This window comes from Tasmannia lanceolata, unplaced genomic scaffold (genome assembly GCF_043159265.1).
Source record: "Tasmannia lanceolata isolate RefF3 unplaced genomic scaffold, GAP_Taslan_0.1 ptg000003l, whole genome shotgun sequence".
NCBI classification, from domain to species: Eukaryota; Viridiplantae; Streptophyta; class Magnoliopsida; order Canellales; family Winteraceae; genus Tasmannia; species Tasmannia lanceolata.
In genome coordinates this window covers 58,499,977-58,512,083 of record NW_027518680.1, presented here as the reverse complement: position 1 = coordinate 58,512,083, position 12,107 = coordinate 58,499,977, and the positions used below count along the sequence as shown (strand labels likewise).

The 12,107-nt window shown below is 39.7% G+C and overlaps 1 protein-coding gene across 2 annotated transcripts in view; it reads right to left on the bottom strand.

Moving 5' to 3' along the window:
* Nucleotides 1–12,107, bottom strand: part of EMB2773 (PHD finger family protein) — a 62,905-nt gene that overhangs the window by 13,293 nt on the left and 37,505 nt on the right. The window contains exons 19-26 of one of the 2 annotated variants that reach the window (XM_077367135.1): nt 6,217–6,325; nt 3,025–3,186; nt 2,821–2,925; nt 2,488–2,721; nt 1,895–2,028; nt 1,536–1,811; nt 1,127–1,430; nt 290–382 (exon numbers count right to left, since the gene is read on the bottom strand). In XM_077367135.1, coding sequence (XP_077223250.1) covers nt 290–382; nt 1,127–1,430; nt 1,536–1,811; nt 1,895–2,028; nt 2,488–2,721; nt 2,821–2,925; nt 3,025–3,186; nt 6,217–6,325 — 1,417 coding nt within the window. Of the gene's footprint in view, nt 1–289; nt 383–1,126; nt 1,431–1,535; nt 1,812–1,894; nt 2,029–2,487; nt 2,722–2,820; nt 2,926–3,024; nt 3,187–6,216; nt 6,326–12,107 lie in introns of those variants that run through there. The other variant, XM_077367136.1, reaches the window with a different exon arrangement.

Sequence of the window (12,107 nt, the reverse complement as noted above, 5' to 3'; positions counted from 1 at the left end):
TTTCCTTAAACCACTACAAAATTGTAATCTTTACCAGCTCTGATCAAGGGGGTTCAGGATCTTCTGATCATGATGGGACACTCAGAAATGAAATGGACTCATGGAGCCAGATCAGATCAAAGGACCCAATCATCTGCCACATGGCTTAGGCCATGCCAAATTTATTTGGATTGTGCATGTCTGAAAAGATTTATTCTCATTAGATCAACAAAGCCTATTGAAACTATAACAGAGCGATACTAATTGAAGTCATAGTAGAAACCACACTTTCCTCAATAGGAGCACATACCTGACAGCGAGTATCATTTAAGTTGTATGCAATTTTTAAATGCCTCTTTAACTTTAAAAGAAGCTGCAAAGCTAATGCAGCATGACAATCAACCTGCATGGACACCAATGTCAGCAAGAAATTAAGACGCAATTTACAAATGAGATAAAAGGGCAAATTAAATAATAATGCTATGTCGCCAACTTTGAAATTTGTGTAAAATTTGGTGTTCCAGCTAATAATTAAGATGGAAAGATCACAATGCTTGTAATTGAAGATTATGAAAAAAACAAAGAAATCAAAAGCTGAGCAAGCACCAAACAACAACAAAACAATGCCACATCTGGCTATAAAAGGCTAGCTGGAAAGTATAATAATGCTGTAAACAAACAGTACAAATTCGAAAATGTATTCCGTACATGTTTTGACTTCCAATTTTTTTTCAAGCAATAAGAAGATATGAAACCTTGTTTCAAAAGAAAATAAGGGTCTGTTTGGATACGTGGATTTTAGAATCCATTTACTTTGAAAGCGGTGTAAAATTCTGGATTTTACAATCCATTATCCTAGATTTTAAGTAAGAAATCCAGGTTTTAGAAAACTCTCCCCCATCCTGAGATTTCTAAAACCTGGAAACACGGGATGATCTCTTAAACTCCCGCTCGACGGAAAGAAGGGCGAGAAATCAGAAAACGACGGATGGACTCCTTCTCTCATCTCCCATCTAGGATTTTGAGGAAATCCAAGATTCTAAAATCCGCGTATCCAAATGGCCTGAATTCTAGCAATGCCTTATTAGCATTTATACAATTGTCAGTCTAGTATCATTTGACTAACTGAACAGAATATCACTATTACCTGAAATTTTTGCAGTTCTTCTTTGGAAATGGCACAGGAACCATCTGAAGACACATCATGCACTTTTGTGCCATCAGTCTTATTATTATTAGACATATGTTGCAAACCCAATTCTTGCAGAACTGCTCCATTTTCATGAGGAATATCTGTGGTATTCCCTTGTAGGGAACGGTAACTCAAGGCTTTCATTTCTGACTCAAGTGCCCCGGCCCTAACTTGTATGACCCGATTTATTGTGTAGATCAGGTAAAGAGGCTCATCGGGTAATGTGAATGGGAGGGAAGCAAGAATTTCCGTGCAGTATCTGCAATAAGGGATGCAACTTAAAACTTACAAAAACCCTAACCACACCGCCATAAAAAAACATTGCCAAAAGAATTGTAACTCCTGCATCATTTGCACTGCTTACGTCAAGAATGGAATTAATGATTGGTTCCAGGTTCCGGAGTCGAATTTGCGTATAACTGAGGACATAAATTTGTTTCTCGAGACACGATTTCCTCGAATAAGCCTGTAGATTCGAGAAATTCCAAGTCTTGCATAAGTAAAAATGCTGCCATCAGATTTCCCTTTCACATTGCCAGGTACCTTGTTTTGGTCATGAAAGCAGGCAGCTATGGATTGGATGAAACCAAATGACATCTGAAGGCCATCACCTAATCGGCTTTCAAAAAAGGCTGGATACCTGCATATATTATATTAGTAAAAGTAAACAGACCTTTGCCTTTTAGTTTAGAACAGACAAAAGGCTTACAAGGATTGACATACTTATCATTCATGTTCATTAGCAAGTGATGTGCCAACTTTGAGTTGACCTCCTGAGGATCAGTTTCGAGTGCTATAAGATATGGAACAGATGTAATTGGATGGACTAGACCTTGACGAAGCACAACTTCCACAATCTGCCTCAAAACACATAAAATGAAATAGAATTGCAAAAAAATCAAAAGACATGCAAATATTCAATAAATACCAATGATGGGAAGGGTATCGGAATCTATGTCACAAATATCTCCGATATTTTCACAATATCGTGTTTTTATCGCAACATTTTGATAAAACGACAAAATCCCGAAATAATATTGAGATTTTAAAAATATACCAATATTTTCATTTTTATCATAAATATCACGATATTATCCCAGAATTTTTACAATATTTTTATTTTATATATTTTTCTTAAATTTTATATATTTATATATTTTTTTAAATAATTTTATTTTTATCGTTTTCCCCGATATTAACCCGCAAAAAATAAAAAAATTGATATACCCAGATATTTTCCCTTGCCGAGAAATTCCCGAGAATGAAATTTGTGACATAGATCGGAATTCGGAACAACAAGAGAATCAAGGTTTTACCTTTAGCGCAGATTGGCGAACTTGATCATTAACATCAACACATCGTTCCAGGATATTATTCCAATACAACTGAATTATTCCCCCACAAATGTTAGTATCACCGGCCCCAGCAGCAACGGGCACTCTGTGCCCAGCTTGTTCATGATAACGAGTTACAGTATCATTGGTAAGATCTGTTCCCATTTGGCTTTCCGTGTCAAGAAGATATTCATATAGGTTTTGCAGTGCTTGCATCTGTTCAACAAGAGAATTCAAAATGGACATCAAAATATAATCCAAGAAAATAAAATGAAGAAGTCCATTTAAAACATAAAATAAAATAAAGAAACTTACCTTGAGCCGAGCATCTGAACCAGAAGATAGCGTGGCCTCAACTATTTTTCCAATATCCTTCTCCAACATGTACTCTGGCCTAGAAATTAAAACAAAACCTAATGCCTATACAAATGAAGATAACTTCATAAGAATACAATATATTGAACATTGAATTTACATCTTTTAAAAAGAAAAACAATTGAAAGAATAGAAGGGGTTCACCTGCAATGATCGGACTTTTATGCCAAAATCCTCCATACGAAGATAACTTTTAAGCAGAGAGATGCACTTAACAGCATGTACATTTCGGTTATCACAGTTGACTATCAAATCGTTGCCATAGCGAATGAGAACCCCAAGACAGAAAAGGGACCTCAACACTTGCTGTAATTTGAAGAAACACGAGTTTCTCTTAGACTAGTTTTTCTAGTAGAAAGTATCAATTAACCACTGATATTGACTAGAATATGCACAAGAACTCCATCATCATAGACCACAGATTAGCAGTTTTATGTGTAGAAGAGCGAGAAATACCTTCTCAAATAAAGACCAAACAGGATTTGCAGCAAGCAAAAAGAAGAAGATGCAAGAAACACAATCACATAGAAGACAAAAACACAAGATTTACGTGGTTCAGCAGTGTGCCTAGGTCCATGGGAGAAGAGTTTCACTATTTCAATATAGGGTTAAAAAACTCTCCTCCTCGTCAAGAACACATTAGTCCGCCGGGTGCTGGATAAGGCCAAAATACAAGACATTTGCATAACAATGTGTAAACTCAGATTTATAAACATATGTGCAAGTGGTGTGTAGTCTATGAATCTGCTTCAGAAAATAATCATGCATATTCACAGTGCAAAGGAGAACTCAAGTACTCAAGGCAATCATGTTGAAGGATGTTCAAACACATTAGAATTAGGATACAAGGCCATGACAGAAAAAAAAAATCTTTTCCAAAGCAACCATCTTGAAAGATGTCCACACACACTGGCACAACATACAAATCATGATAAAGAACAGCATTGCAGCAGAAATGCAATTTAGGATGAAGAACCATGCGATATCAATATATTACTTTATCGCAACATGGAGTATGTGCATACCAGAAACCCTATGGGTCCGTTTGGATGCTAAAAAAAGTGGGAAAGTAAAAGTAAAAGTGCATAGATTTCCATTTTCTAGCTTTATTTGGTTGCATTTACTATTCACATGGCAGTCCTTGTCGGCTTGTAATTTTACAAATGCTAGCCATTTTGCACTGTTTGACTTTCCTCTCAAATCAAGAGACCAGGGAAAGTAAAGAAATTGGAATCCATATTCCTTTCCCTCTACTACTATATTGCGTGCATCCAAATGGACCCTATGGATGGACAAGGAATGAATGTATATTTAGAAGGAAAAAACTCAAACATAGTGGTGCTAAAGAGGAAGGTGGCTAGTAGAGCGGTGGAGTGGGTGTTGATGACGAACAATTTTAAGAGTGTGCAAGCATCAATAATCAGGAGAAAATGGAACATTAATGAAAGCTTGAAATTACGGGCAAAATCTGGAATTTTTCCGAATCCAGGTGGATTTCGTTTCGGTAGCAACCGAAATTGAAATATTTCAGCCAAACGAAATGTTTCGGCTGTAATTTATGACAATTTTGACAGTGGCAACTCGGCAGACTTTTTTTTATTTCCAAATGATAAAAATTCGGTAAACAAGAAATAAATGACTTATACACTCACATAAAATACAGATAAAAATGGAGGAATGTTGAAAAGCCCTCAATGGTAAAAGTAGAATGTGAAGGCAACGAACCTAAGTCCGTCAGAAAATATAGATAGTCATGAACTAAACCTCTATCAAGGAACATCATTGTTCAAAGATACTTCACAAAATAACAAATCGGGGTAAAGATAAAGTGACAACAAAACTAGGAAGCAAAGTGAGAAAATAGTTACATTGAATACTAAGGATTGAATATAAATCAAGAAACTTAATGAACCAAAAGAAGAGAAACAAAAACAAAAACAAAAACAAAAATAACATGGGCGATGGGAAGGGAAGCATTATCATCTATAACAATATGAGAAGAACCAAAATAATGGATGGATCGTAGTAATAATACTTCATTCATCAATAGTGTGATGTGCAACACCCAAATATACGACAAATGAAGCTCAGGAAAGCAGAGTGAGAGATAGATCATCCATATGATCATATATATGCCCTACATGAGACTACGGAAGGTGTTTAGATTGTCATTTTTTGGTAGTGAAAGTTCCTTTTTTTCCCATAAACTCCGGCAAACGTCAGCGTAAACTCTGCCAAAGCACCACGATGAATTTGATGTGCAACACCCAAATATACGACAAATGAAGCTCGGGAAAGCAGAGTGAGATAGATCATCCATATGAACATATATGCAATATGTGCCCTACATGAGACTGTATGCCTGCTTGCTTTATTCTATAGGCCACAGCACAGCGGCATCACCAACATGGATGCTTAACAAGGATCATCGTACACCGCGAATAACCAAATTCCGATTGAAATGAAATCTTTAGGAGGAATCAATGGAACAGGAATTGATGAAACAACATCAATTCAAATCCTGGATCTTCGAATTGAGAGAGATATTGAGAGAGATCCAAATTCCAGTTAAAATGAAATCTTTAGGAGTATGAAAAAAAAATGATTTCAGTTGCTACAACTATATGATCGACACATCATATAGTAACTGCTTTCTTGGATCTTGATAACACGAAGCAATGAGCTGGTTATTAGTTCTATAGTTATTAGTTATGGGCTGGTCCATTGTTTTAAGGATGGGAATCATATCGATAGTTAAAACTCGTTGTATGACTATGAAACTCATTAATATGGCCTCTATAGAATCTCTGACCCGGGGGGCAACATGGTAAGTATCAACAATGACTAAGACACAAAAATAATGTTGGGGAAGAGCAAGTCCCTAATGTGTTGGAGGTGTAGGAAGAAGACTGATCTAAGTAACACAATGGAGATAATGTTGGGGAAGAGCAAGTCCCTAATGTGTTGGAGGAGTAGGAAGGAGACTGCTCTAAAACAATGGAACAAACCTTCTATTAGTTGAGCAGGGTAGGTATGTAGGCGATTTCTGTCTAATTTGATAATTCATTAGGAACAAATGAGAATATGAATGCCATATACTTGTATCCCAATTGAAAAAGATAAGTCAGAAACAACAAACCAACTTCCTTCCACTGCTCGGAAAATGCAAAGATGTTACAGCAGTTCCAATGTAAATATTTTTTTCACCTCCACTCATGTAAAATAATGCGAGAAAAATATGAAGGCTAGCCACAGAAGTCTTCGGTCCAAATAAGTAAATAGGCTCACTATCGGAATGATGTAAATCATAAACTCCAATCAAGTAAAAGGTGCAACCTGCTTATTATCAACTCCCAAGCCATCCAAACGTTTGAAGAAAATTTGAACAAGATATTCCACTAAACTTGCACCTTTTCCAGCAATTTTACCCAGTGAACAAAGACACCTGAGATGAGAAAATAAAAATCAGCATTTGATCCTTAATATAAGTACAAAGGAAGTTAATTTGGCCAAAAAGACAGAAAGAAAGAACAAAATACACACGATACAAAGATTATAAGTAAAATCATCTTTTAAAGAAAGAACAAATGGAAAGTAAACCAAACTACACAATATAGTAAGCCATGTAACTAATTGACCAAACCTTTCCTAACCATTAAAAAATCGTATCGGAGCAGATTCCCTACATAAACCTAGTACAGAATCCCAAAGAAAAAAAGAAAAAAGAAAAGAGAGGGTGGTTACTTCCTACATTACTATGGACATAATTCCTTTTTTGTTTTTTTTGAATGGTTGCAAATTCATTCAATAAGAAGGAGAGACCGAGATGATCCCCCGAAAGATACAACAAGAAAGAACAAAAAGAGGGAAGACAGAAAAACAGAAAATACAGAGAAAATGAGAAAACAACTGAAGGGGGAAGAAAGTCAAACATCTCCATCCCGGGCCTCTCCACCCCCTCCCTTGCCAATCTTTCTGCTACGCTATTGGGCGATCTTCTAATATGATTAAAAATAATAGACGAACTGTGCACCCTGGCTGAGATCTCATCAAAAAATGGGCAAAACTCCACAAAGGGAGAATTGAACTGCAGAGACACCGAATGACATTTAAGGAGAGAAGTATGGTATGAAGTATGGGGTATATATGGTATGAACTATGAGGTATATTTCACATTGTATAAAAGATATGGTAAATTTTGGATTTGTTAGAAATGAAGGCTGGGGTTAGAAGAGAGAGGAAGAAGAGGAATGGAGAGTCTCCACTAGGGAGCTCCACATAAATTATGTATATATAGGCCCAAATAGGGATCCACGGTACAATGACTACAATACCCTCTAACATAGAGGTAATGCCTAACCTACCCTTACATGTTATTCAACACTCCCCCCTCAAGCTGGAGTGTATACCCCCCTCAAGCTGGAGTGTATATACCATGGAACTCCAGCTTGCTACAAAGAAAAACTACAACGACAAACTAAAAATAACCATACAAAAATAAAGTACAATAATCTCATACACAAAGCCAAGTTGGTACAACACTCCTCCTCAAGCTGGTGTCGTGAATACATAATGAAAAGCATAACAAAAAGATAGCAACGGGCACAAGAGTACCGCAGTGAGATCGACGGCCATAAAAAAAAAGAAGCAACTCCACCTGAATCAGCATGACGAAGAGAGCGATCAAAACAGCCCCCCGGAAAAAAAACTGTAAACCACGAAGGATCAAACAATGACACACCAGCAGGGAAATAGCTACGATCCATCGGGCAAAATAAGCACCAAAGACGCGCACGAGCAACGACGAAGTAGGCACTGGATGGCAGAGACATCAGCCGAGTAGCACAACACCAAGAGAAGAAGAAGAACCACCGGAAAGGTGATCGGAACCAACCAACGACGGGGGGCACCGTCGTCTAGAGAGATAAGGTCGACGGAAGGACATCGTCGCTTGAAGATAAGAAAAAAAGGAAGAAGATAACCAACCAACAATGGAGACACTATCGTCTGGAGACAAGGTCGACGCCATGAACATCGTCGATTGAAGATAACCAACCAACGATGGGAAAACCATTGTTTGAAGACAAGGTTGACGGGGACACCGTCGCCTAAAGATAACCAACCAACAATGGGGAAACTATCGTCCGGAGACAAGGTCAACGACATGAACATCGTAGCCTGAAGATAACCAACCAATGATGAGAACAAGTGGATTACATCACATCTCTCCCGTCTCGGTCCTTGATGCCTCAACTGCTAATTGGTCTTCTTTCGAAGGCAATGAAGAATTGTTGTTTTACTCAATAAATCTGTGTTGGGACCTACCTGTTTGCAAGACAAGTGGTTCGCCTGATACGGAGGTCTGCATGGTTACATCTTGGTATGTATCTGAAGGCATGCGCATTTGTGCTTCAGTGCTATTATGCTGAAGCGTTTGACAAGCACTGTAAACTCCCAGTCTCAGTCTCCCTCACGTGGTCGGGGGTGCCTCGCATCATTCCTTCTTTGAATAGATTAACTATATACAGGAGGAATGATTACTCTGATTTGTGCCTCGCATCAATAACACTCCCCCTCGGGTGAGACTACATGAGCCAGGAGACGACAACAAGACAAGAGAAGACAACACCAAGGCAATAACAACAAGACAACAGAAAAAGAATACAAGACAACATTAGATAATAAGACAGCAAGAAAAGAACTGCAAGACAACACTCCCCTCAAGTTGAAGGCCGAATACCTTCAACTTGGAAAGAAAAGAGGAACTCTTAAGGCACCCCACCTCTCTCGGACATTCCATCGAACACATGGGGTGCACCTTGAAGAACAAGACAAAGACCATAGAGGCCAAAAAATATAGAAAATAGAATATAAAGAGATTTGGAGTTGAGATTTGGGGTTTAGGGATGCCCAAAGGGATTTTGGAAGATTTCTTCCTAAAATGGGAATTCAAAAGAGAAAGAAAAGAAAGATTTAGGTGTTGGGATTAGAGATTGAGGATTTAGGGTTGAGATTTGGGGTTTTGGATTATAGATCTAGGGTTTGGATGGGATTACAACAAACAAAGAAGGGGTTTTGGGCTTTGTGTTTTTCGGCAACCAAAAAAAGGATTGCGCAAATGCGCTGGAGCTAGGGGTGCACACCCAACAGAGAGAGAGAGAGAGGGAGAGAGATTTTAGGGAAGTGGATAAGGAATGAAAATACATTAAAAATAAAGATTGGTTCTGCGCAAAAAATGCTTCACGCAAAAGCGCAACCTAGATTTTCGAGAGAGAGAGAGAGAGAGAGAGAGAGAGAGAGAGAGAGAGAGAGAGAGAGAGAGAGAGAGAGAAACTGTAGGGAGAGATTTTAGGGAACTTTTAGGAGAAATTTTTGAGAAAAACATAAAAAAGGGAACAACACTTGCGCGAGCGAGCGAGAGATATGAGAGATTGCGAGAAAAAGAGATGCGTGGATGGAGGATAGACTCTTCTTCTTTCCTTCTTCCTTCCCAAAGAATCTTTCCCATTTTTTAATCTTCTCACGAATGAAATGGCAATCCACCTCGATGTGCTTCGTCCTCTCGTGGAAAACTGGATTGGAAGCAAAATGAACAACCGCTTTATTATTACAATACAGTGACGCTGGAGACGAGGAAGGTATGCCAGTCTCAATCAGAAAAGACTTAAACCATGTCAACTCCCCACACGTGTGAGACATAGCTCGATATTCTACTTCAGCACTATATCTAGCTATCACATCCCATCTTTTGCTTTTCCAAGATACTAAGTTCCCTCCAACAACAATACAATATCCTATAGTCGACCTCCTATATGCAGGAGATCCGGCCCAGTCCGCATCAGTGAACCCTTCCAAGTTCATGTGAATGTGCCTTTTTGAAGAATACGCCTTTACGAGGGGCCCTCTTCAAGTACCAAACTATTTGAAGAACTGATGCCCAATGAGAGTGGGGAGCTCATGAACTGACTCACTACACCCACTACAAACGATATGTCGAGACGAGTCACGATCAAATAAATTAGCTTGCCAACCAATCTTATGTACCTGCCTTGGTTCTCTAACAAATCCCCTTGATCAAGATAAAGCTTGACATTGGGATCCATTGGAATGTCAACCGATTTCACCCCAAGGATCCGATCTCTCTAATATATCCAAGACTTTTTCTTTAGGACAATGACAGTCCACCACGTGAATATGCTACCTCAACTCCATGGAATTATCTGAGACGACCAAGGTCTTTGGTACAAAATTATTTCTAAAGGAAATTCTTTCGCTTTTGTATGCCTTCCTCATTACTCCCACTGATAACGACACCGTCCGCAGAAACGACTAGGAAGACATGCTCAACATCAGATTGCGAGCTGAAAACCGAGTGGTCTATTGCACACTGCTTTATGCCGAAGAGCATTACCACCTCACTGAATCTCTCAAATCAAGCTTTAAGAGACTGCTTAAGCCCATATAGTGTTTTACGCAAACGACATACAAATAGCTGCATCTCCCTTTAAGCAACATACCCTTTAGGTTGCTCCATGTAGACTTTCTCACCAAGGTCACCATGAAGAAACAAATTTTTCACATCCAATTGATATAATGGCCAACCCATGTTCATAGCCAAGGATATCAACACGGACTGATGAGATCTTTGCAAACGGTAAAAAAGTCAGTGTAATCGACACCAAAGGTCTGAGTGTACCCCTTGGCAACCAACTGTGCCTTCAAATGTTCTACCATACCATCTAGCATATATTCAATTGAGAACACGAACGACATCTAACGGGCTGAGAGCAACAGGAGGTAGTGAAACCAATTGCCAAGTGCAATTCGACTCTAATGCATCCATCTCAGCATCCATGGCAGCACGCCGACCTTGGTGAGCTAAGGTATCTGCCAGGGTCAAATCTGCAGGGGTCATGCAGATACATAGGCCCCTTCCCTTCTGCCGAGTGGTTTAGAAGGCGCTTTCCGTTCTACGATCCCTCGGCAAAGTAACAAAAGACAAGGCAGATAGGAATGCATGATAAACAGGGGAAATCCGACCATAGAAACAAAGTCAAAGATCAAATGGGCCACAATACATAGATCGAATGCGAGATGCAACATGAAAATCAACATGAATAGGAGGAACATCAGTTACTCGAGGACCTAATGTGGAGCTGTCAGACTGGGGATGTGGATGGCTGGGTGGAGTGCTCGTATCATCATGAGTCTTTAAGATCAGGTGAGGGCCACGACTGTACACTTGCAGAGTCGCTCTTATCGAATGAGATGAGAAATAAACATGTTCTTGGTGGAGGTGAAGCGCATGGGTTCATTGTTCATGGTGGGAATCAAAGAGGAAGGTCATATGACAGGAGGTCAGGAAAAGGAAGGTCAATATCCAGGGTCGGTGGAAGGGGTGTGCAATGTTACCGTTGCAACGAATATGGCCACATCAAGCGGGATTGTCCGAAGAGAGCTGACCATGCCGACAATGGTGCTACGAATACGGCGGTGGCGGTAACAGATGAGCAGGTTGAGGAGTTTGGAGACGTTATCACAGTCTCCATAGGTAATCACACTTCTCATGCTGAGTGGATTTTAGATTCAGGGTGTTCTGTTCATGTATGCTCCAGTAGGGAATATTTTAATACGTTCTAGGGACAAGGGCGGGTGTAGTGTCCTTGGTGACGGGTCTACTTGTGACGTCACGGGAGTTGAGACTGTGAAGATCAAGATGTTTGATGGAGTGGTTCGTACTTTAGGTGATGTGGCGTATGTCCTAAAGATAAGGAAGAATCTAGTGTCACTTGGCCGGTTGGACTCCAGGGGTTGCAGGTTTTTAGCTGTAGGTGGAGCCATGAAAATCACACACAGTTGTATGGTTCCAATGAAAGGAGAAAAGTGTGGCGGGTTATATCGTCTGGTTGGGGACAAGGCGACTAGTGTTCCTAAGATCTTGATCACTAGCTGGAAACGGAGTGGAAGCGCGTGCATGCGTAGGGTCTCTTTCGCAGTTGGTGCAGAGACGGGTTTCAAGGTTGCAGACGATGGTGAGAGGATGACGAAACCTGCATTGGGGGAGGATGGATCGAGATCCCTCTGCAATGTTGACTAGGTGAGTCAACAGGTTGGCAGCTACACATGTGCATTGGCCATGTTGATCGAATCAGGAGGAGTCAGAACCAGGATGATTTGAGGGTGTGTAGCTAGTACTTTGGAACGCCAATGGTGATTTCGAAGCAATA